The sequence below is a fragment of the Vigna unguiculata genome, chromosome 10 (genome assembly GCF_004118075.2).
Source record: "Vigna unguiculata cultivar IT97K-499-35 chromosome 10, ASM411807v1, whole genome shotgun sequence".
NCBI classification, from domain to species: domain Eukaryota; kingdom Viridiplantae; phylum Streptophyta; class Magnoliopsida; order Fabales; family Fabaceae; genus Vigna; species Vigna unguiculata.
The window spans coordinates 15,423,080-15,449,068 of NC_040288.1; the positions used below are offsets into that span (position 1 = coordinate 15,423,080).

General features: G+C 35.5%; 2 protein-coding genes across 6 annotated transcripts; one reads left to right on the plus strand and one right to left on the minus strand.

Moving 5' to 3' along the window:
• Window positions 1-9,000: 9,000 nt before the first annotated feature.
• LOC114166770 (putative pentatricopeptide repeat-containing protein At3g47840) lies at window positions 9,001-14,521 on the plus strand. Of its 4 annotated transcripts, none has more exons than XM_028051583.1 (4): window positions 9,001-9,617; window positions 10,538-13,155; window positions 13,296-14,315; window positions 14,405-14,521. In XM_028051583.1, the coding sequence occupies exons 1-2, from the start codon at window positions 9,452-9,454 to the stop codon at window positions 12,598-12,600; spliced, it is 2,229 nt and encodes a 742-aa protein (XP_027907384.1). In that variant the 5' UTR covers window positions 9,001-9,451; the 3' UTR covers window positions 12,601-13,155; window positions 13,296-14,315; window positions 14,405-14,521. The 4 variants fall into 4 exon arrangements, with proteins under 4 accessions (XP_027907384.1, XP_027907385.1, XP_027907386.1 ...); XM_028051584.1 differs by having other exon boundaries at window positions 13,296-13,510; window positions 14,202-14,521; XM_028051585.1 differs by having other exon boundaries at window positions 13,296-13,510; window positions 14,316-14,521.
• Window positions 14,522-19,223: 4,702 nt separating this feature from the next.
• LOC114167021 (transcription factor AS1-like) lies at window positions 19,224-22,988 on the minus strand. Of its 2 annotated transcripts, none has more exons than XM_028051923.1 (2): window positions 22,583-22,988; window positions 19,224-20,711 (listed from the first exon to the last, which is right to left on the minus strand). In XM_028051923.1, exon 2 carries the CDS (start codon window positions 20,677-20,679, stop codon window positions 19,606-19,608), a length of 1,074 nt encoding a protein of 357 aa, XP_027907724.1. In that variant the 5' UTR covers window positions 20,680-20,711; window positions 22,583-22,988; the 3' UTR covers window positions 19,224-19,605. The 2 variants fall into 2 exon arrangements, with proteins under 2 accessions (XP_027907724.1, XP_027907723.1); XM_028051922.1 differs by having other exon boundaries at window positions 22,641-22,982.
• Window positions 22,989-25,989: the final 3,001 nt, after the last annotated feature.

Below are 25,989 nucleotides of genomic sequence, written 5' to 3' on the forward strand. Positions count from 1 at the left end.
CATTTGTTCTGAGCTCACCCTATCTGTGTGTGTTTGGCGATGATCATATAACTTGTTACATGGGACCAAAGGTTGATGCAGGTAGGCGTGTGGATGCGTAGAGACGGAAGGGGAATCACTATGGGGATTTCACTGCATTTTATTTGGAAGTTTATGAACTATCTGTATTGATTTCATAACTATTTATGGTTGTAATACTTGAACATCACGGTTGTATTTAGTTTATTGCGCTATATTAAATCTTTTAAATTTTCCCGCATTTTGGGAAAGACTTTGCGAATAAATGAGGTTGTTATTATTATATTTTATTTATTTTTATTTTAAATAAGTAATTTCCGGCTAGGACGTTACACAGAACACCAATAATAAAGCTGCAAAAGTCATAGTCGTGTCTTAATTTTGAATCTACCTATAACTTGTTGATGTTGTTTTTTAATAACTTTTACAACCCATAGTTTACTTTTTATGGCTTCCGAACTCATTCCATTGTATTATGAGCAACAAATATTTCATAAAACATTGCTTATCATATTTTTATAACATTCACTACACCAAGATTAAGGGTGGAAAAGTCATAATCGTCGTGTCTTAGTTTTCACTCTTCATTAAGGTTATTGACGAAATAAATATCCAAATAAATAATTCACATAAAATGCTAATAACATTCAATTAATTTGTCTTAAATGATTACAAGATAAGAAGATTACATAAATAAAACAAGATTACATTGCCTTACTTACACCACATCCCAAAGACAAACATTAGTAACTCCACCATTATCGGTGGATGGTGGATTACAAGCATTGTCAAACTTCTTAACCTTCATGAAATTGACAGAAAAAGACATTGTCTCCATGGGGACCATCACTGAATGCCAATCAATGACATGTTGAACATCTTCATCATTCCTTAAGAAAATAAAATCATAATCTCCTTCTTCAACAAATTGGGGAGGGGCATGGTACCATAAATGACATAACTCTAGCTCCCACGGTCCCAACAAATGACTTTTAATGATCCGCCGCATATAGCTGATAGTAATCCCATTTTGAAAAGAACAAATGGCAAACTTTCCATCTTCAAAATCTATAGCAATATTAAAGGATTTGAAAGCATTCATCTCCTCAATAAAAATCATATCTACTTCTTCTACTAAACAACTCCACAAATTCTAAACATACTACCACCATCCTTTTATAACACTAAACTGTCAACAATAACAAGCCTTTTAACCCTTCTTGCAAAATTACACATCAGACAATTCAATTTCACTTCACTAAGAACTTGATAGAACTTGACTTCTCAACTTTATTAGGTAAGTGTGACAAAGACTCAGTCTCTCAATGAATGTTCTCATATGCACTTTGCCACAAAGAAAAGACTTAACACCTTTATTAGGTAGGTGTGCCAAGGCACATGTTTGCTTTTAGTACACGTAAATCTAACGCGTCTTACACATGGGTTGACCCAAACTCTCAATGAATGCTCTCACATGCACTCTGCCACAAAGACAAGGCTTAACACCTTTATTGAGCAAGCGTGCCAAGGCGCATGTTTGATTTTAGTACACTTAAATTTGATGTATCTTACAATACATGGGCTTACTCAATCTCTCAATGAATGCTTTCACATGCACTCTACCACAAAGACAAGACTTATCACCTTTATTGGGTAAATGTACCAAGGCACATATTTACTCTTAATACACTTAAATCGCATGTGTCTTACAATACATGGGCTGACTCTATAACATCCTGACCGGATATTACGAATTTAATTAATTAAATAAAGAAATAATAATTTAATGTCAATTAATAAAACTTCATTTCCTATAAACACATAAAATTTAGAACTTTTATTACTTTCAATAATAAACCAAAATCCATAAGTATAAGTAAGATCATAATTATCGAAAAGTCCAGTAATATCCATAATTACAATTTCTTTGGAATCATAAAACTACATAAAAGCTCTGATAAAAATCTCCCAAGATTAGCCCCACTCCAGCTCTATGCCTTGCCAAATCCACCTGCAACATCGACTGCTTCCATGTACCGCGTACAGATCATCGTCAAACACAAGCAGATAGGGTGAGCTAACAAAATAAAACATATGCATCAATTTATATAACAAAACACACACAATCCAAGGATCCTCATCCTTTTATCTCATATCACATGGCCACCACCACGTAATCCATGTTCTACGTCTTTGGTTGATAATCGCAAGCTATCATTACTGTCCAAACTACAAGCCACCACCTGTAGAACGCATGCGGGATCACTCGCTATTCCGAGCCACAACTCTAGGAATATTCCAGCATCTGACCCTTGAGGCCCAAAGCCTCATAGACCACGCACATCCAAAGCAAGCAAAACACAGTGTTTGCTTCATCAAAAAATTGCCTGGCGCTCCACACGAGTCGCTAGGCGCAAAAGGCTTCCAGACCGTCTGGCGGGGGACACGTGCCGCCAGGCGCCAAGCACCTCTTGTTAGTTTTGAAATGGTGAGTTTAGCCAAGAACGAGGGTTGAATTGGCTATATAAAACTTTTTCGAAAGCTTAAACTCTTTTTCAATTGAATCTAATGGACTGGAAAGTTTAGTTGTAAATACAGCAGACCAGTACACTTTTAGTCGATTAAAATATAAAACAACAGACTACATTGTTCTTGATGCTATGAAACAGTCGATTAAAAATACAAATCAATCGGCTAAAGTACTAGAGAATTATGCAGAATGCAGAATTCGTGAATTCAACTCAAACAACAATCTTTTACATACAAGACATTTTCCAATCAGTATTTATAACAAGTATAAAGCCTCAGATTACACAAGAACGCATTAAATCACACCAAAGATCAAATTGCTTGGTTTTCTTGAGTTTTTAAAGAGTTTCAAAGAGAGGGAGATGAGGGAAAGAAGAATGCACAACTGTTTTTATACTGGTTCACTCAATCACAAAGCTACATCCAGTTTTCCAGGACAACCTGAGCTTGGTTTCCACTATATTCAAAAGTTTTACAAATCAAACACCAAGATTACACTTTTGAACACAAAGCACACAAGATTTTTGACTCACACAAAAATCTAGAACCACAACCTACAAGAATCACACTTGCAGACCTGAAATCACATCAGGCAAACCATCTAGAGGCACAAGAACATCCAAACTTGATGGCGGTTGTCCCTAGCACACCATACATGTGTTCTTCAAGCTATTCACAAGCCAAAATACCTCCAAGATCCTAAGATCTTCAAAACACGAGTTCTAGCTGTGTATTGCAGAGAGAGAACGCTTCCTAGAGATGAATGACACGATTTCGTTCAGAAAAACTTAGATTCGCACCTCTGCTCGCGAAAACACAGCTTATATAGTCTGGTTTAAGTGAAAATAGTCGATTGAATTTTTCGTACAGTCAAATGATTTCACCTGACTTAAGTGAAATAAGTCGATCGAAAAATATTGAAGAGGTAGAGAATAATATTGGAGTGCAATGCTATATTATTCACTTAATCAAACCTTTAAATAGGTAAATAACAAATAATTAAGGGCTACAAATTAGGGATCCACTACTAACAGAAAACAAAATTATAGGAGCACTCATAGAAAATATCTCTAAATATATGGCAATCAACTAACTACTTGGACTTTAACCTCTGCAGCTCTCTGCACACATATGCACATTCTTAACAAACTCTCCCTTAAACCAAAATATTAGAAAATATTTTGTTTAAAAGATGGTAATATTAAACTGATGGATCTTCCAAAGTGCAAACACCTAACAACCTTCATAACCTTTGAAAAACAACTATCTTCAGAGATTTAGTGAAAATATCAGCAACTTGGTCTTCAATTCTACAATAAATCAAATCAATGACTCCATTATTCGTGAGATCTCTCAAATAATGGTACTTAACATCTATATGTTTGCTTCTTCCGTGTAACACAAGATTTTTTGAAAGTTTGATTGCCGAATTATTGTCACAATAAATTGTTATTGGCCCTTGCTGCAATATGTGTAATTCTCCAAGTATTTTCCTCAACCAAACAGCTTGAGAGGCACATATTGTTGCAGCCACAAACTTTGCTTCAGTTGTAGATAAAGTGACAATTGGTTGTTTCTTTGATGACCATGAAACAACCCCTGAGCCCAACATAAATGCATATCCTGAAGTACTTTTTCTATCATCCGGATTACCAGCATAATCATTATCAGTAAAGCCAAACAAATTTGTTTTTCCACCCTTCTTATAGAGCAAACCATAACTAGCAGTGCCTTTCAAATTGATAACATTGTTTTCTACCTTTCATTAATGTCAAGTTTCGTGAATAAAATCAACTCCTACATAAGTTTTATCTTGTTTAATCCTCTAGTTTATGTTGTTTTTGCATTGTTTCGTATTTTAGTTGTTTTATACTTTTTTTACTTCTAATCTCTATTATGAGTATGTGAAATAAAGCAATAGGAAGCAATTTTGGTGGAAGAAAACAAGCTAAAGCTCAAGGAAGCATGATTGGACATGAAAGATTGACTTTTACACAAATAATCATGTCGAGGGGCACCGAGATCAAGTCCAGCACTACAAACATGGAGAAAGGACTCACATATATGTATATACTGCCTTGGACCACCCTTGGAAGGCCAAAAAACGACCATTGGGCACCAGGGTCACTCGCTGGGCGAGCTGGTGGCTCGTAGGGCGAAAATGACAAACCAGAACTGCAGTATTCGAGTCGTTGGGCGAAAATATGGCTCGCCCAACGAGTTACATGTTTGGGAACATCAATTTTAGGCCTCGCTGGGCGAGAATGAAGCCGCTGGGCAAGAATATCGACCCCAATATGCGAATATGGTTATTTAATCATGTTTCTACGAGAGTATTAGGGGATTCCTCATTTTGCACGAAGAAAAACACCTTGGGTGCTTGGGAGAGGCTCTTAGAGGCTATTATGGGTGTTGGGAAACTTTCCCTTCTCCTTCTTAGGTTTCCTTCTTCATCCATGGAGGTTTTACCCCTTTTGGGTTGGAGAGGATGATGAGCTACGAAATTGAAGGCGAAGATGCGAATGAGAGGCACAATTGAACCATGGAGCAGTATTCAAGAACCTTGGGAGAGGGATTGTTTCTACTTTATGGTTCCAATTTCTTCCATATTCTTCAATTTTGTAAAACCCTAGGTTCTCCACCATGAAGAGCAATTTCTATTTGTTGAGATTAGATGTAAAACATTGAATTCTTGTGTAAAATTGTGTTGTTAATTTATATGCTTTTCCAATTCATGTTAGTATTTGATTTCCATGCTTAATACTTGATTTGAATTGTTCACATGCTTGAATTTGTGATTTTTGAGGTGTTGGGAAACATCTTTAGAATCTAGATTTGAAATTAAATACCTAATGGATGCTTGTATCTAGGAATAGAACTTGGTTCATTAGTAATCTTAGATTCTTGAAACTAATGCATGATTTCACTTGTTGAGGATTCAAGCAATTGAAACTTAATGAGTGATCATAGGCTCAAAGGCTCTAGGAATAGGATTTGAGTATTCTTGTGAATTGATTTTAACATGAATGCATGAGAATGAAATGGTTGAAGTCTAATCTTGACAAATTGTAAATACACTATGTTAAGTAATTTCTTATTGCACACCAATTGTTTCATAAAATACAAAAAGAGTTTCTTAGTATTTTTATGAACTTTGTGTCTAATTGAGTTGTGAATTGCGAGAGTTGTCACGCGTTGCACAAGTTCCTTGAGAGAGAATGATAAAATACTTATTACTTGCTATGTGCGACCGATGCACTTGTCGTGTTGTTTTTTCACTAACACATATATCGAAGTATTCTTTTTGCAACTAAAAGATGAATTTCCTTTAGGCATTCCATGAACCTGCTAAAGAGACTTACAACATGCATAATGTCTGGTCTTGTGGCAGTCAAATACATCAGACTTCCCACCATTTGCTTGTAGATAATGCTGTCAAGCTTCCTCTCTTCAGGATCGAGTGCAAAACCGAGTTGCAATTCTGCATCTAAAACCTATTTAAAATATCTTGCATATATTTCTTCTGAGAAATAAAAATTCCAACAGTAGATTGCACTATTTCAATGCCTAAAAAATAATGAAGCATGCCAAGATCAGTCATATCAAATTCAATCATTATAGACTCTTTGAACTTGTTAAACATGGCAACATCACTCCCAGTAAAAATAAGATCATCAACGTATAAGCTAACAATAAGAATCTTATTTTTATCACAAACCTTAGTAAAAAGTGTATGTTCATATGGACACTTGTGAAAGCCTTCTTTTAGAAAGTAAGATTCAATGCGATTATACCAAGCTCTTGGGGCTTGTTTCAATCCATACAATGCCTTCTTTAGTTAATATAACTTGTGTTCATTCCCTTTCTTCACAAATCTAGGAGGTTGATCAACAAATACTTGCTCTTTCAAATCACCATGTAGAAATGTTGATTTCACATCTAATTGAAAAATGGGCCATGAATTTGTAAGCTTTTGATTGCTCACTAATACCAAGAAAAATACATTTTTCTCCTTTATCATCAAGCTTTCTCCTCCTCTAATCAAGGATATGGGCATAAGCAACACACCCAAAGATTCTGAAATAATCTACTACCGGTCTTTGATTACTCCAAGCTTATTGTGGTGTCATATTTTGAACAGCTACTTTAAGGCTTCTATTTAGAATATGTATGCTCCAATTAACTACTTCAGGCCAGAAGGCTTTTGGAACTCCCCTGCTTGCTAAAAGACTTCGTACCATGTTCAAAATTGTGTGATTCTTCCTTTCACATATGCCCTTTTGTTGATGTGTGTATGTTACAGTCAATTATTTCTTTATTCCTTGCTCTTCACAGAAATTAATAAATTCTTCTGAATTGTATTCTCCACCACGATCACTGCGCAATACCTTGATTGGAGTCCCTACTTCCTTTTCAACTAAAGCTTTGAAACTTTTAAAAGTTGTGAGAGCTTCAAATTTTTCATGCAAATAATAAACCCAATTTTTTCTACTAAAATCATCAATGAATGATATAAAATATCGTTTACCTCCATTTGACATTGGACTGATGGGTCCATACAGGTCTGAATGCACAAGCTCCAGTGCCTTCCTTGCTCTCCATGATTTGCCTTTCTGAAATGGTTCCCGATGTTGTTTACCAATGACACATTCTTCACATATTTGCGAAGAAATTTGTATTTGCAGGAGCCCTGTCACCATATTCTTTCGCTGCAGTGTTTTTAAACCTCCAAAATTTAAATGTCCATATCGAAAATGTCAAAGCCAGCTTTCATCTTTCAACCTTGTTGTAAAACATGAGTTGGTGATGGTGTGGAGGTATAGTGGAAACATCCTATTAGGTGTCATACCAACTTGGGCAATTAATCCCAATTTTTCCTCTTGAATTTTGCAAACTCCATCTTTAATAGAAATCTCATATCCTTTTTCTTGTAATTGGCCAATACTCAACACATTTGTTTTCAAATATGGAACAAAAAGAACATTAGATATAGTTTGAACGATATTTCTTTTTGTTTGAATTATTACCTCTCTTTTTCCCATCACAGAGACTCTAGAATCATCTCTAAACTTTACATTATCACGAAAAGACTTATCTAACACCGAAAACGCAGACTTGTCACCGCTCATATGGTTGCTGCAACTTGTATCCAGGTACCATAAATTCTTCTGCTTTTCTTCTTTGGCATTACAAACCATCAACAAAGAGACTTCTTCTTCATTTTCTTCAAAGTTGGTTCTTTCTCCATTTTTATTATCCAAATTAACTCGACATTCTGATTGATAATGACCATACCTATGACATCGAAAACACTCAACATTTGACTTGTCTGCTGACTTTGTAGAGTTATGACTTCCTCGTCCTCGTCCTCGTCCTTGATGTTAATGATTTTGATAACCACGACCTCCTCTTTGGTGATGATTGTGATAACCACGGCCTCCTCCATGGTGATAATTTTGATAACTATGACCTCTTCCTTGGTGATGATTTTGGTAACCACGACCATTGTATCCTCTACCTCTTCCTCTGTTTCCTCTACCACGACCTCTTCTGTGTGTGAAATTATTATCTGTAGAAGCTTTCAATGCTTGTTCCTCTTTCTCTTGTTGGCAAATTTTTCGCTCATGAATCAATAAAGAACTTTGCAACTCATCAATTGAAAGTTCCTCAACTACATGAGCTTCTTCGATGGAACAAACTACAAAATTGAAGTTTGGAGTCATGGAGCAGAATATCTTCTCAACCACAACAATATCATCTGTTTTGTCACCATGAATACGCATTTTGTTGACAATGGCCATTGTTCGTGAAAAGTAATCGGTTACAAACTCACCTGATTTCATTCAGAGGGTTTCAAACTCTAAACAAAGAGCTTGAAGTTGTTGCCTTTTTGCCCTTGCAGAACCCTGATATTTCTTCTTCATGGAATCCCAAATGTGCTTGGATGTATCTTTACAGAGGATGGTCTCCAAGATTGACCGATCAATTGCTTGGAAAAGATAATTTTTTGCCTTTAAATCTTTTAGGCACAACCCTTCAATTTCCTTTCTTTGAACCTTTGTCACTGTTGTGACATCTTCTAGCTCCTGAATGACCTCAGAAACAACTTGTCAATACTTCTTGGATCTTAAGAAGTTCTCCGTCAACATACTCTAGTGGTCATGGTCATAATGTCCATCGAAATGAGGAATGGATGGTTGGACAAAGTTATTTGCCATTATTTTGTTTACAGGGGCTCTGATACCACTATTACAAACAAATGAATGAAAAAAAATGGTCAATATCAAAGGACTAAAGGTAAATAAAAATATTGAAGAGATAGAAATAACAAATAATTAAGTATTACAAATCAGGGATCCACTACTAACAAAAATATTATAAAAGTACTCACAAAAAATATTTCTAAAATATCAAAAATAGAGGTGCAAGATTAAAAATGTGGGAGTGCGCAGAGATCGAAAAGATTGGCCGGCCCCAACCCACTTTCTTCTCTCATCTAAAACCCTAAAGATTTCCATCTATCTTCATCTTTTCAGCTACTTATCGTTTTTAACGCACACAACCACAAACTCAGCCCTGGGTCACGACACAATCACCTTCTGCCCACCATGGACCGCCGCCGGCGACGCCGGAAGCCTTGCCGGCGATGATGCCTCCCTGCGTTTCAACTCGCGTGAATCACGATTGTACCTGCGGCCACAGCGTCTTTTCTTCCATGCGAAATCTGGACCGGGACCTGGCAGCCACACCGTCGCCACCGCTTGCCCTCGCCGGTGCCGCCTGAAGCCGGCGGCGCTGCTCCTTTTTCTTGTTCTGCGCGAGACACCCCCAGGAGACAATGTGTTAGGTCGGAGCAAGGTGCAAAGCCCGCTGTTTCAGGCCAAACAAATAAGCAATAGCGAGGATGCGCCTTTTCCTCAAACACTTTAACCTCTTCCACCGAGACATTTGGCTGCATCCTCGCTATGTTTCCTCGCTTGCCCTCGCACTTCACCCTCCATTTTCTGGCAATCCAAACGCGGCCCTATTCTCAAGGAACCTCGACCCACCTCTCAGTTGTTCCACTCCAGGTGAATGTGTGCGTTCATTATTTTTTGTTTTGTCATTGTTGAAACTGATAAATGAATCGTCTCAGCAAGGTCTAGTTTCTTTTTTTAATTTTTGTTTTGCTGTTGATTAATATTATAAGTTTGATGAAGTTAGAACTAGGAATCGGAACTATTTGAAGAACTATAGAACTTTAGGGATTCCAAAGCATGAATAGAATCCGACGAATTATATTGATTTGAGAAAAGATTACAAGAACTGTGTAATTGAAGTCTTAGCGTGCCCAACTCTGTTTATTGTTTGCTTATTTGTAGAAATGCCTTGCATCCACTAAACTATTAATGCCGTAAAGAAAAATCGTGACAGATTATTCAGAATTAAACTGATTGATAAATTAAACTGATTTTCTGCCACGTGGCTTCCTTATTAACTTTCTTGTTTGATGCTTCTGATTACGTCATTTCTTTTTTTTTTTGTGTACTAATAATGAAAAAATAGTGCCCTGACTTAAGATTCTCAATCTAGACAGCTCATATAATGGTGCATTAATAATAGTTAAAAGTATTCAAGCAAGCTGTGCATGGATTTTTTCAAGCTATTCATGTTTTTGTATCCAGTTTCAAACTTGTTTAAGTTTTTGCTCCTTCATGAACCAACTATCCAAAAGCTTATACCTGTTTCAATAGGAAAAAAAAGGCTATTCCAAAAGCTTAAGCTATGAAATAAAGTCACATGAATGATTTTGTTATATTTCTAGTATGACCCCTTAGGCAAGAGCCATTTGAGATTGAAATGTGTAAAATGGTCAGACCCACTTGCCTTCTGCTGAAATTCAACTTTTGTGATAAGGATCAAAATCTAGATTTCTGACCCCAAAAGATTAAGCTGTTGTATAAGGAGACATGAATGGTTTTAAATCATATTTCTAACAATTTATTTACAGGAACTGCCTCTGAATTGATCCAGCAGGCAAACCGAGAACAGCTAGCTCCATTTGTCTATTCTGTTCATAATATGCTTGAAGTTAACGCTGAACTGAAGCAATTAGTGAAACAGGGACAACTTTGTAAAGCTAGGAATATGTTTGAGAAAATGGATCACAGAGATGAGATTTCGTGGACTACATTAATAGGTGGTTATGTCAATGCCTCAGATTCATATGAAGCGTTGTTCCTGTTCTCAAATATGTGGGTCCAGCCTGAACTTCAAATAGACCAATTCATGATTAGTGTTGCACTCAAGGCATGTGCACTTGGTGTCAATATTTGCCTTGGAGAATTACTACATGGATTTTCAGTTAAATCTGGTTTGATAACCTCAGTGTTTGTCAGCAGTGCCCTGATAGATATGTACATGAAAGTAGGCAAAATAGAAGAAGGTTGCAGAGTCTTTGAAACAATGATGGCTAAAAATGTAGTATCATGGACTGCCTTTATTGCAGGGCTTGTACATGCGGGTTATAGTGTGGAGGGACTGTTGTACTTTTCTGAAATGTGGAGATCAAAAGTGGGCTATGATTCACATACATTTTCCATTGCTCTAAAAGCTTCAGCTGATTTGAGTTTTTTACATCATGGGAAAGCTATACACACACAAACAATAAAACAAGGATTTGATGAGAGCTCATTTGTGATTAATACTCTAGCAACCATGTATAATAAATGTGGAAAACCGGATTATGTCATGCGATTGTTTGAAAAAATGAGGATGCCAGATGTAGTTTCATGGACAAATCTTATTACGACATATGTGCAGATGGGTGAAGAGGAACATGCAATGGAAGTATTTAAAAGAATGAGAAAATCAGATGTCCCTCCTAATAAATTCACTTTTGCAGCCATAATTTCTGCCTGTGCAAATCTTGCTATTGCTAAATGGGGGGAACAATTACATGGTCATGTATTCCGTCTTGGTTTTGTTGATGCTTTGTCAGTGGCAAATTCCATCATCACTCTTTATTCAAAATGTGGGCTGTTGACTTCAGCTTCATTAGTGTTTCGTGGTATAACTAGAAAAGATATTATATCTTGGAGCACTATAATTGCTGTTTATTCTCAAGGAGGTTATGCAAAAGAAGCTTTTGACTATCTATCATGGATGAGAAGGGAAGGGCCAAAACCAAATGAATTTGCTATTTCTAGCATACTGAGTGTTTGTGCAAGCATGGCACTTCTTGAGCAAGGGAAACAGGTGCATGCACATGTACTTTGCATTGGCATAGATCATGAAGCAATGGTTCATAGTGCTCTTATTAGTATGTATTCAAAATGTGGAAGTGTACAAGATGCGTCAAAAATCTTTGACAGTTTGAAAATGAATGACATTATATCGTGGACAGCCATGATTAATGGATATGCTGAACATGGTTATAGCCTAGAGGCCATTAACTTGTTTGAGAAGATTTCCATCGTTGGTCTAAAGCCAGACCATGTGACATTCATCGGGGTTCTGACAGCATGTAGCCATGCTGGAATGGTTGATCTTGGTCTCTTCTATTTTTTGAAAATGACTAATGAGTACAAGATCAGTCCTTCAAAAGAACACTATGGTTGTATCATTGATCTTCTCTGCAGAGCAGGGCAATTGAGTGAAGCTGAGCACATAATACGAACTATGCCATTCCATATTGACGATGTTGTTTGGTCTACCTTTCTCAGGGCTTGTAGAGAGCATGGAGATGTTGACCGTGGAAGATGGACAGCTGAACAGTTGCTTCGGTTGGATCCAAATTCAGCTGGAACTCATATTACTCTGGCTAACATATATGCTGCCAAGGGGAGATGGAAGGAAGTTGCAGATATAAGAAAGTTAATGAAGTCAAAGGGAGTAATAAAGGAAAGAGGATGGTCTTGGATTAATGTCAATGATCATTTAAATGCATTTGTTGCTGGGGATCAGGCTCATCCACAAAGTGAGCATATCTCAACCATTCTGGAATTATTAAGAGCAAATATAGGAGATGCTCAGCTGGAAATAAGATCTCTTCATGAAGATGTTGAGGTTTAGCAGACGGCTACATTCTGTGTCATTATGGGAATGCTAAAATGTAGTTTTTTGCTAATTTCCATATTTCAGAGATTTCAAATGATTACTGGGGAATCGGGTTCTCCAAAACATATAGCTTGATACGGGTTCTCCGAAAGCTGAGTTAGACATTATTCAGAAGATCACAAGTTCTTTTTGAAAAAGCAAATTAATGAAAAAGGTTGCTTTTACAGAAAAACAGTATCTGATGCCAGATGAGTCCAGCCTGAGAGAACTTTATGGATCTGAAATTGACGCCTCGGTTACCATTCTCAATGATCAGTTTACTGAAATTAATGATTGCGTGAGATGCCATGATTATATTCCCAAGGAAACTGCTGCGGTGCTAATCCAATGGACTGACCTACCAGCATTTCAAGCCCCATGGGAACCCATGAAAACCATCTTGAAGCAGTTTCCTTCTTTTCACCTTGAGGGCAAGGTGACTCTTTTGTGGGAGAGTATTTTTAGGCTTTTTATAAGTAAATATTATGAGGTGAACCATAAGTTGGGTTTTGAATTAGGACCGAATTTATGGTAAGTACAATCACCTTCTATAAATAGTTGTATCCTTTCTCATCGTAAACAACTTTTTAGAAATACAATTTTTCTCAGTTTACTTCTATCTTTCCTTTCCGCTGTTTTTCTAATAGTACTGGTCATTTGAAATTGTACAGATGACAGTGATATCTCTATATTCCGCATAAGGATCAACCTATTTGAGCATTGCTCTGTGGATAGCTGATCAATGGGCTCAGGAGCCTTTGAGGTCACTCATAGTCGCTGACCACAGCCACAAGCCTGCAACCCAGCCCAGATTCAGCTCCAAGGATTATTTTGCCGTGTCTCTGCGGATGTACAAAAAGGGAATAAATGGGAAAACAAAATGCAGGTGATAGAATTTTATCATTATTAATTCCTAATGTCTGCCAAAATATCAGTGGATTATGAAATAGGAATGCTGTTGCTGACTGGATAATGGATTGAATCTATGAATTATGAATTCTACCACCAGAAATTAGAGCATATATACTCCAGTAAATGGTCTTAAAGAGGTTAACTATTTAACTCTTTGCTGATTATATACAATCATACCAAAATAGTTTTCAACTGGCATTATTATGGTTTTGATTTGTCATTTTTTCTTATATTTAGTAAGCTCAAGATTTTGAATGAGTATTTGAACATTTATATAGGCAAGTCGTGGAATTTGGGCACTTCACTTGTCTTTATGCATATATCCTAGTGAAATTATACAAAACTGTTGCAGATAGTGTACGACTGAACAGGTGTTACTTCATGTTTCGAACATGAACATTGTTCTCTAACGTATATGCATGCTACCCAAATATATAAAGTAGCTTTGCATATGACAATTGATAAATCTAACAGCTTTGAGCATGATCTGTCTTCTTGCATTCAGCATTTTAATTTCCGTGCTTTGTTCCTGGCGCTAACTTCTTTCCACAAATGGTTACTTTGTGATCCTCTCATAGTCTATAACTGCCTTCTCTTCGCCTGTTTATATCTTATCTTTTCAATTGTAAATATGCATGCAAATATAAAACGTCTGTTGGATCAAGTGATTTTATGATGACACTGGGGTGCTGTTATCTATCATGTCTCGGAAGTCTGAAACAAGAAATGCTTCGGGGAGATTGCCCATACTGAAGATAAAGTGTTTGGCTTTTATACAGGTTCGGAATGCAAAATTTCTGTTATCTTGTGTCGTATGTGCCATATTTGCGGGGAGTAATCTGAGATGCGCTTGTTTGATTATTTGTAGGAGACATTCTCCAAATATCCTGTTTGGTAATTAATTGTAAAAAAGAACTCCTAATTCATTAAAGAAAAATGTTCATGACAAGGGAATGCGCCTTAGCTTAGGCGTAACTTTTTCTTTCTTTGGAGAACTCACGAAATATAGACAAATCTAAACATGAAATTATGAACATTATTCAAATGAAAGTAGTTGAAAGTGCAGAACTTTGTACACTTATATGCAGGTAGACAACTCTAGAAATGAAAAACATTGAAAGTGCACCTTTTGAATCAGCAGTTAAAAAAGCCACGGTGATGAAATCTGAACAGGGAACTCACCTGCTTAAGAAGCATTCAATTGTAAGATACTAACATTTGAAAAACTTCAAAGGAGTTCACCCTAAATGTAAAGGCCATAAGGTCATTAAAAATCTTGTAAAGGAACATTATAAAGTTGAAAGAAACCTATAGAACAAGATTTCGGAGTTTTCGAAATAGGCATTTCAAAATTGTTCATACAATGGACCATCCAAAAGTACATTTCGTTGAAATTATGTAGAAAATAGGATGAGATCGTCCTTATTAATTAAGGCTATTGCTTCCTGCACCTTGTCAAATTTCTTTCAGCATCCTATCAATTTGCAACTCCTTTGGTTTATGTAACTATGAAGTAGTTAGGTGCATAACCTAACTTTAACTACCAAGCAGTTGAAGTTAGTATATGACATTTAACTACTTTGTCTTAGAACATGTTAAAAGTTTATAGAATATTCCACATTTTAAACTAATAATCTCATTTTTACAAAAAGTTTTTATATTCTATACTCTTCAATCTACTTCTCTAACTTCTTTGTTCTTGTTGTTGCCCTTCTTGATGAATCTTCATCTCTTTTTCTTCTTTTGTCTTAGACTATCCTAATACGATTGAAGCTCTTTTTTCCAACTCTTATCTCTCTTATGAATTTCCATCTTTTGTTCTTCTTTTGTTCTACAATTTTCTTTTTCTTTTGGACCCTTTATAATTTTGAACATAAAACACAAAAACTTATAATTTTTACAAATCAAATGTAGAAATTCTAAATTTAAAATGAAAAACATAACAATCAAATAATATACCAAAGTATTATTCAAGAATTTCAGAATAAGAGTTTAAAACAAAATAATCAAAAATTTGGGTTTTCTAGAAAAATAAGATATAAGATAAAATAAGAAAAAAAATTCAAGAATTTTAGGATTTTCATTGTATGACAGAGAAATAAGATATAAGATAACATAAGATCAAACACTCAACAATTTTACCTTTTGTTTAGATGAAAATTTTCAACAATTCTAAGAAATTGGAATATCTAGTAATTAAATTACTTGCAATTGAATTCTCTATATTTTTTAAATAATTAGTTTACATGAAGTAATTGAAAAATCTTAAATTTCATCATTTTTGTTTGGATAAAGTAATTTAATTTTTATTTTAAGATGAACTCAATTTTACCCTTTCCAAACTTAATTTAGCTCGACCTTCAATTCGAGATTACTTGTCTCAACTTTTTGTTTCAACCTTGATCGGTTTGAACCGATGATTTGGTATGAGTTAACACGACTCAACCTTTAACTAAGGTAGATTGGTTTTAAACCTTCATTTTTGGTCAACTTTACTCGACCTTCAATCTGAAACAATCCAACTTAACATTCAAACTAGGTAGGCTTGGGCCAACCCAGCTCAACCTCCAATCTGGGTTGACTTGACTTGACCTTTGGTCCGGGTGGACCCGAATCAGCCTTTGGCCCGACCTCCCGACCTAGGGCACAGGCTGACTCAGATAGACCTTGGGCCTAGCTTTACTCGGCTCAACCTTTGCCCGGGCTGACTCAGTTCGACCTTCACCCTTGGCCAACTCAACTCAACATTTGGCCTAGGCACATTGGGTTTGACCTTTGGCCCGGATGGACTCAGCTTGAACTTCAACTATGATCGTCTGCTAAACCGTCGACTAAGGTTGACTTGGTTCGACTCGGGGTCCACGCCGAACCAACTCGGCCTAGGGCACAGGGCAACCTGACTCGACCTTAGGTTTGAGTCAACTTGTTTAGAACTTTGGCCCAAACCCATTCTTCTCGACCTTTTGCTCGTCCTGACTTGACTCGACCTTCGACACGAATTGAAGGTTGATATGAATAGACCTTTTGGACTTGTGAACTATTTTTGTCCTAACCAATGAACAATTTCACAACTTAAGGAATTTCAATTTCCTTTTTCTTTTAGGGAATTTCAAATTCTATTATTTTTGTTATTTGAAATATCTTCTTAAAATTTTTCAATTTTAATTTTCTTTTAATTTCTTCATCCAAGCATGTCATTTCCTTTAAAGAATTTCAAATTGTTCAAATAAATGAATTACTCTCTTAAATTGATTTATTCAAACACACCATTAGGATTTTATTTATATGATAGAAAAATAAGATATAAGATAAGATCAAACATTCAAGAATTCTAAGATTTTCTTTATAGAATAAAAAGATAAGATAGAATAAGAAATTCAAACAAGAACCCGATTTCAGATACCAAAATGATACGATCCTATTTATGAAAGATTACGATCAGTTCTGACTTTGAATCCTTTTGAAATATGAACAAGAAAATCAGATAAAGAACACAAAACAAAAATAGAATGATGTCATAATCTAGCGGATTAATAAGCCAAGAAAAATTCATCACAAAAATATTAATCTTAGATAAGATTAATCTCAAGCTAGCGTGACCAATTTTCCTATGTTATACCCACTATTTTTTTTATAGATATAAGAGACATTTTAGTTTGGTAGTTCATTGAGATCTATCTTCTAGAATTTATCCGATCTCTTGGTAGAAAATATGGGTCATTATTTTTACTATATAAAGGCCTTTATTAAAAAAAAACATTATATTTCATTGTCGCATAAATAATTTAGGCTCAACAAATTATGCTTTAGATTTTTTTCTACCAATAAAACATTTTCGATACCTACCATCCTCCCTTCTTTTTTTTTTTCATTGAACAAAATTTCGTTTATTACTTTCAACAAATGTGAATATGACTTTCTTTAAAGTTGCTTTCCACTGTATTAATAACGCTTCATATTTAAGTTTTTCTTTTTCTATAACTAATTCATTGAGCATGTCAAATATATTGAACAAATGGTTAGTTAATTATTGGACTTAATTAGTGATTTAGTCCTCTAATTTATTATTTTAATTCATTTTGGTTCTCTTATTATTTATTTTGTTCAGTTTACTCTTTTCATTTTTAAAAAATGTTCAATTTAGTCATTTATTATTTTTGATTCAATTTAGTCTTCTTTATTTTTTTTTAAAAAACAATCAAATCTTGTCCTTTCCAATTTAAGACTAAATTAGTAATTAAGTTTAATTACAACTTATATATTCATGTTAAAATAAATTTTTATAATTTACATATTAACTTACGCTACCGAAATACTCAAAATATTTATTTTTTTACACTCCATCTAAATACTCAAATTTTTAACATTTTGATAGAGTGATTTGACATATAAATTTTAAAAGTTATTTTAACATATAAGTTGTGATTAAACTTAATTACTAATTTAATTTTAAATTGGAGAAGACAAAATTAGATCAATAATAAAAAGACTAAACTAAATCTTTTAAAAAAAATTAAAAGACTAAATTAAATCTAAAAATAACAACAGAACTAAAATAAAAAAAACAATAAATTGGAGTACTAAATTAATAATTAAGCTATAATGATGGTATTACAAATCATTTCTAAGTGCATAGCAATATGGCTGTTTCTTCGGGTGCATTCTGCCAGAGAAGATCAACTTAGCTTTTACAAAGACTATATTCTTTTAATTATTTGCGCAAGTTTTTATCCCTAACCACTTATAAAAAAAAAAAAAAGGAAGAAGATCAAAGTTATTTAAAATATAGAAATTAAGTTTTTTTGAGATTTGGTTCTTTTCTAGCTTTGTTTACCAAAATAATTATATATGGACAATTAAGCACCAAAAACATATTAATGCTTAAAGTGTGCAAAATGCGTCCATCAACTTAACCCTAGTTTATCACTGTAACCACCTGAATAAAACTCATCACTTATCTCGTATATCTCTAATGACTCTAAAATTCAAATTCTACCTATTTATTACTTATTTACTAACTTATTCTTAAATACTCATGACTTAAGCAATCCCAAAATCATATTCTAAACATTACAAAATATATTCTAGGACCTTAACTCTCATAAGCAATATAAGATACAATTTCTGAAAATCTAACCTTCAGGAGAGTTATATAAATTTAACGTTCAGAATTATATCCTAGTCTTAGAAAAAGGTTAACAAAGAACACAACTGTAAAAATTTTAAATATTTGTCATTACACAAGCGAATTAAAAAGGGAGCTAAAAAAGTCTTTAATATTTGAAATTTTGCCAACCAAAACCATTTGTAGTTATTCTCGGACCAAACTCTAGGTTTTCTTACCAAAGAATCCATTTTCTTACCAAACTCTAGATTGATTGGAGGCAACTTGTTTCTGAAAATGTTTTACACTACTATGCTAGGATTTAGTCTCTTTATTTTTTCAAGTCAAACTTCCCCATTACCATTTCTAAAAAATAAAAAAAAATAAAAGATAGGGTTTAGTCTCCTTATTTTTTTCAAGTCAAACTTCCTTCCCCATTAGCATTTCTAAAATAAATAAAAGGAAAAAGAAAAAAACTTTCTAAAAAAGAAAAGGAAATTTTGAAATTGACTTGTGCTAACAAGAATTAAAAAAAAAAAAAAATCTACAATGAAGAACTTCTTGGTAAACTAATTTTATGCAATGGAATAAATCATTTCATTTTTACTTTATTTTACTCTTTCTAGAAGTGTTTGTGGGAAAGCTTCAAACATGTCTGAAGATTAGATACAATTACATAAACCAACCATTCACCTAATGCCACTCCAAGAAAAGAATTTGGAGGCAAGTATGGTGAAGAATATAACTAAGTCACGTACTTGGAAGTGATACTATAATTCAAGTGCTCACAGAAAATACTCAAGTTGTAGGAACAGATAGGACACATCTACAACACAAATATACCAAGATCACAAAAAGCATAAAGTCACAAAAACACCTATATCAGTTTTAACATAAAAATATCATCATCTTGTAATCTGCAAGTCACAAGAGAACCACCAAATCCATTTTTCAAAATGACATCTTCATCTTGCATTTGGCTCAAGGAACCCTGCTCTGCATCCTATCTGCTCTAGCAACCTAGTAAGCTGCAAATGCTTTGCAGCCCATTGTTCTGCCAACTTTTGTTCCTTGTTTTCGGCGTCTCTCTTCAATGCAGCAAACTCGTCTTTGTACTCTGCTTCGATTCTGCTCAAAGCAGCTCTCTCCTCTTCTCGAAGAGCCTTAATCTTTGCTTCAAACTCTTCCATCTTCTCCCTTCTCCGGCTCGCCTTCTCTGACTCCAACTGCAACTCCACCCGGCTTAACCTCCAAGCTGCCTCCTTCTTGTGAGCACTCAAAGCTCTTTGCCCCTCTTCCAACTCTTTGCAGTGCTCCACCATCTGAGATATCAGCATATTTTCACTAAAAGCTGGTATATTTCCCAAAGCAAAAGGTGCATTGTCTTGTCCCCTATCAGGTTGCAACCATGAGAATGGAGCTGCAGCAACTGTTGCAGAAGAAAGACTTAGTGTCACAGAAAGGGAACTTGGACCAGCAGCAGCACTACTTGAATTGGAAAGCCAAGAAGGAAGCAAGGATGATGCAGGTGCTGGTGTATCAGTACGCAGAAATGTCCCATCAGAAGCAGACATAACAAATGATGGTGAAGGATGTTGTTCCTTTACTAGTTTTTCTGCAAAACTCTCAAGTATGTGCTCGTACTTGCTGTTGTTAATTGGGTCAGGGATTCTATTGAGTTCTTTCTTCTCTCTTTGTTGCTTCTCTTTGAACACTTCCCACCACTTCCCTAACCTCTTGGCAGTTCTACCTGGAACTTCTGCTGCAATTTTCTTCCATTTGTTGCCGTATTTTGCTTGAAGCCGGATTACAAGGCGCTGCTCCTCTTCGGTGAGAGATCCTTTCTTGATGCCAGGCTTGAGGTAGTTCTTCCACCTTTCTAAGCATGACTTTGCATCCCTGTTGAGAGGTGTGTTCATGCGCTGAGAAACAAGATTCCATTCCCTAGGACCATACTGTTTGACATAAGAACGTAATAAAGCATCCTCTTCAGCTCTCCAACGTTGCCTCTCTTTCATTTCCAAGTGCAAATCCGACATCCCATGTCTTGAAGCTTGAACTCATTGTGTTTCTGGAACAATTGTGACAACTCATAGCATCAATTCACAAGAACTAGGTGAGAAAGAAAGAAATATCAAACAAGAAACGATTTCATAATATCTTCAAGCATGCCTCAACAACTAAGTTGTTTGGATCAACTTAAAGCTTGATGGTAGCAAAACCAAAGCTATGTAGCAAAAACCCTGTAGGGATCAGGAATAAAAACCGACGACAAACAGTACCAGATTATCTCAAGCAGCAATAAGAATAACACTTCAAAATGAAACTCAATATATTATTTGTTACAAGTTTAGTAGCAAGACAAAATTCTACCAACAGAACCCAACTCACAAAAGCATTAGATTACCTCAAAATAAGCTCATGTTAAGCATCACTATGTAACATCTTAGCTATGCTGATACCCAAAGTTCATTTATCATTTGCCATCACATAAAAAATTTATTAAAAGAAAAAATAACCACAATAAAGAATACATAGCATGGTCAACCACCACATTAAACCCTTGATAAACAAAAAGTATATACAAAAATGCCTTCACTACACGAAACCTAGACAATTGATACTTACTATGAAAAAAAAATCCAAAGTAATAACAACTTAGATTACCTCAAGTAGCAAAAAAATAACACTTCCAGATGCAACTAACGTTTCTTTATCCATTACAAAATTAATAGCAGGTCAAAAATCTACCCGATACATTGCCATATTATTATTTTCTCACAAATGTAATCTAGTATTGCAATGGCATCGCAGCGATGCAATAGACCATAACATAATAAAAATCAGAGTCCATATGGCAATGGCAAACATATGGCGGAAATTTTTTGTTTACATTCTTTACACATACTTGAGGGATAAAGCATTAACTGTGCAGGGAAGTATCAAATATAAAATCAACTAACCAGCATGAAAAATATTTAGCAAGAAAGAAGAAAAATGGAAAGAACATATAAACCTCGAGGACGAATGACTTCAATGCAGTTAGCTAAGTACCAAGATGAAACCACAATCGCCACCTAGGTGCGAGTGTTATAATATTTTACCAGTAGAAATCCAATAGTCCAAAATAGATCAACCAAAGTAATTACGTATCAATGTATCATAGTTATTTTTTTGCTCAGAAGTTGGTACATTAGTTGCAATTAGACAACAAGAAGAAGACACATGGAGTTGCCTATATGGATCAATTTCTAGCCTTTGTTATTGAGCAAACAGCAATATGTAAAACAAAATCTCCCACTACCAAGAAGTTTATGTTACGGAAATTTGAAAACTACGAGTTTCATTTGAAATAGAGAATTTTGAATTAGTTCAACATGGCAACATGATAAAGAACCATGAACTAAAATCACCACCGCCAATAATTGAAATCATAGAGAAAATCCAAGTTATTAAATTAATAATCATACATTGAAGTCTAACATTAGCCCTGAGAAGTGCAGAACCAACTTTAGTGAAATTAACCTCAAAAAACCACATGAAAAAAAGAAGCATTCAGTGAGAGTAAGCAGAGCAAAAAACACATCATCCCCCCACCGCAATTGTATTGCACGTGGATACACAGAGATAATGGATGACAATAACTGGAATAATCAAAAGAAAAACAAAACAAGAAAGAGTACATAATGTATCAGCTCCAAAATCAAGAATTCCAGAAAACAATGAGAAAACAGACAACCAAAATCCCTTTTTCTACATGAAGTATATAATAAAATATACCCCGCTGTGGCAATTTTTTACCCATCAAAATCACATCATCGAGTAACTTAAATCAAGCGCGTGGTCGATTTAGCATATTTAAAAGTAAAATAATAAGCCCTTTTGAAAATAATAAGAACAGTGGATGCATTGAAAAGTGAAGCAGCGAAGGAAGGAACGAACATTGGAGACAGCAATAAAAAATGAGTCTTTTTCAGGGAATGGAGAAAATGGAGCATACCCAGATGGGGAAAGGCAAAGGAGAAGTGGGGAAAGTGAGAGTTGGAAGGGTGAATAGTCAACAGCATGTTGTGGTGAATGAAACGGCGGCGTTGAGACAGAAGGGAAGAAGAAGGGTCAAAGGGGATGGCATGTTGAGGATGATGATGATGATGATGATAGGATGAGTGTGAGAGAAAGAGAAAGGGAGAGTGGGGTGGTGGGGAGAAGACAGCACTGAAATGGAGCAGAGAGAGAGAGAGAGAGAGAGAATGGGAGAAAGTGAGAATAGACAAGACAGGGAAGAGAGAGAAAATGGGGACAGTGTGTACGTCGGTTTCAGCGCTTAATATGCGAGAAAGATGGCACGCGAATGATAAGGGAGGGAAACCACGACTAGTATTGCTGGTCCGTTCATTAATCAATACTAATTGATTCCATTCACCTTATAAATCATACCCAAACCAAACCAAGATTCTTAGATGGATGTAGGATTGAAATTCAATAGAAAATTTATCTTTATTTTAATAAATATGATAAATGGAAAAATTATTTTAATTAATAAATTTATACTAAAATTTTATTTATTGGATTTTGTCAATCTGTTACAAGATCGATCACTAATATTCATAGAAGTTTTTTCTAAAATTTAAGAAAAATGAAAATTCATATAAACCATATGTTATAGAAATAGATTTTAGAATGTATTAAAAAAATGGATTTTTTTTTTTTTATTGAGATACATGATTTTGTGTAGGGATTAAAATAATAAAATTGTGTATTGCAAACCTATGAACTCAAGCTCATTGATTTTAATTGTAAAACTCATTTATTTTCTACTCCAAATTTTAAAGGACTTGTCCTAATCTATTGGGCCTAAGGGTTGGCTCATAAGGTATCTAAGATCCTCCTTGCTGACAATTCGTTTTTCATTCTATTACTTTTAGAAAACATCCCCCACACTCTCTTAGGACTGCAACAGTAACGCTCTGCTAGGGTTTGGCCTCTAGTTCTCATCACGCTAGCTCAATCCCATTTCCATTTCATGTAAGTTAATATTCAACCCATACCTCTTCTCTTTAGCTTTATTTTTCGTGGTCCAATAGAGGTTCATCTAGATAACCTCATTTCTCGTTCCGGGTCAGTAGTTTCAGCTCACGAATCGGCTCATGGAGCTGTTGTGCTTGTTTTTGAGTGCTTGTGTCTTCTGCTAGCATCTGTCCAGGTAAGGGAAGCTAGGTCCTTTTCGCATTTTTTTGAATATGTGTTTTGTTTACATCTGTTCATGCTCAAAATGGTTTGGAAAGTGGTTGTATTCGTGTATGAATGAACTGTATGGGAGTGTTGGTTGTTCTCTAGTGTTGCAGGCGCGAGACAATGAGGGAGAACTGCTATCTTCGCCCAAGCGAGCTCGTCTCGCCTAGGTGAGAGTAGCAGAAGCTCGCCTAGGGGTTTTGCTCAAGCACCCGCTCAGGTGGAAAAACCAAGTTTTGAGCGACGAACCATCTTGCTCAGGCAAGATGACCTTACTTAAGCGAGAGCTCGCAAAACCTTTTAGGGCCTCTGTTCATAGTCTCGCCTAAGCGAGAGCCTGCAACTTGAGCGAGAGCACTCCTCTCGCCTTAGCTTGGGCGAGACCTGGTGTAGGTTTTGGCTGTTTTCTTACATACCTGTTGTTGGTTGCATGATTGATTAATTTGCTCTATCTTAAACATGAAGGGTGTGAATATGCATGTATTGGGTATGTTATGGGCTGGAATTGATGAGTTGGTATGAGCTTGCCATGATATGTGTTTGTATGGTTGGTTATTTATATATATTGACATGAGATTGGTATGCATGAGAATTCTATGATTGGTTGGTGAAACATGGACAAGGTATGGGTAGGGCGTAATCCCATGACTCTCATAGTGGGAGCTCATGGTGGTGTCTCATCTAATGGATGTAATCCCATGGACCCTCCTAAGGAGAGTTCATGGTGGTGCCTCATCTAATGGACGTAATTCCATGAACCTTGTGGTGAGAGTTCATGGTGGTGCCTCATGTAAAGACGTAATTCCACGAAGGTTTCGTGGTGGTGCCTCACGGCTAGGACGTAATTTCACGAAGGTTTCGTGGTGGTGCCTCACGGCCAGGACATAATTCCACAAAGGTTTCGTGGTGGTGCCTCACAACCAGGACGTAATCCCACGAAGGTTCCGTGGTGGTGCCTCATCATATGTGTCCGGATAGTCGAGTCTTAAATTGTTTGCTATCACATGTTTGGATGACTGATATGTATTCTTGACTTTGAATCGTATGTTTAGTTGTATGATAAAAGAATTTTTTACTCTAGCTTACCCTTTTGTTTGCTTGTATGTTTGTGTGTGGCTTTTCTCCTTTTGCGATGATCATCAATTTATTGATGTGAGCAGATGTGGGAACCTCTGGTAATCGCAGTAACAATGGGGATGCTGCAACTTGATGATCATGGATGGGCATCGGGCTCACTATTGAGCCTACGTTTGAAGGAGCTATTTTTATTTTTTTTGTAGTCTCCCTGTGTATGGGCGAGTCTTTGAGCCACTATTGAACTGTTGTATTTTGTTCTAGGCAATGTAGTGCCTCTGTTTCCAATGTGGGTATGATTGGATAACTGAAAACTTTCATACCCCAAACTCTGTACTCTTTGGATATTTTATGTATGCGAAGCTTTATTAAATTTGAATTATCTATTTAATGGGACGTTACACCAATTGAAAATAATAGAAATAAATGTATCAATTATATTTCTCCACCAAATTTAGTGTACTCATGATAAGAACAAAGTGGAAGAATTTTTTACTCATGTGACATCACAAATTTCTTTGAGTAGATTTTTTTCTGTCTTCTAATGGAAACCTTTCAAATGTAAGGAAAATTATACTTTGACTCAATTTTTTTACTCTCATCCTTTACTCAATGACGTGACTTAGTGTGGGTCATTAATTCTTTCAAAGAAAAATTAGTGGTACATTAATCAATGACTCACACTAAGCCACATCAGGGAGTTAAAAAAGGGAGTTATAGTATCATTCTCCCAAATGTAATTACTAGGACTAAAGACACATTTTTTTTTACAAATTATCTTTGTCCTTTTGTACAAATCTTTGCCTACAAGTACAATCACATCTCTCACATCTTTCTCACAATTTTCTACAACTAAAGAAAGAATTGCCTAAGGTAAGCTTTCTCTTCTCTTATTTTTTTTTATATTCTCTTCTCTTCTCTTCTCTTCTCTTTTATTCCTTTCTTAGCTATTTAAATTCTTAGTCATAGTTTCGGTCAATTACATCTAGAGTTAGGATTTATTTCTTCATATTCTTCTTAAGTCCTACTCTATAAAGTATTTT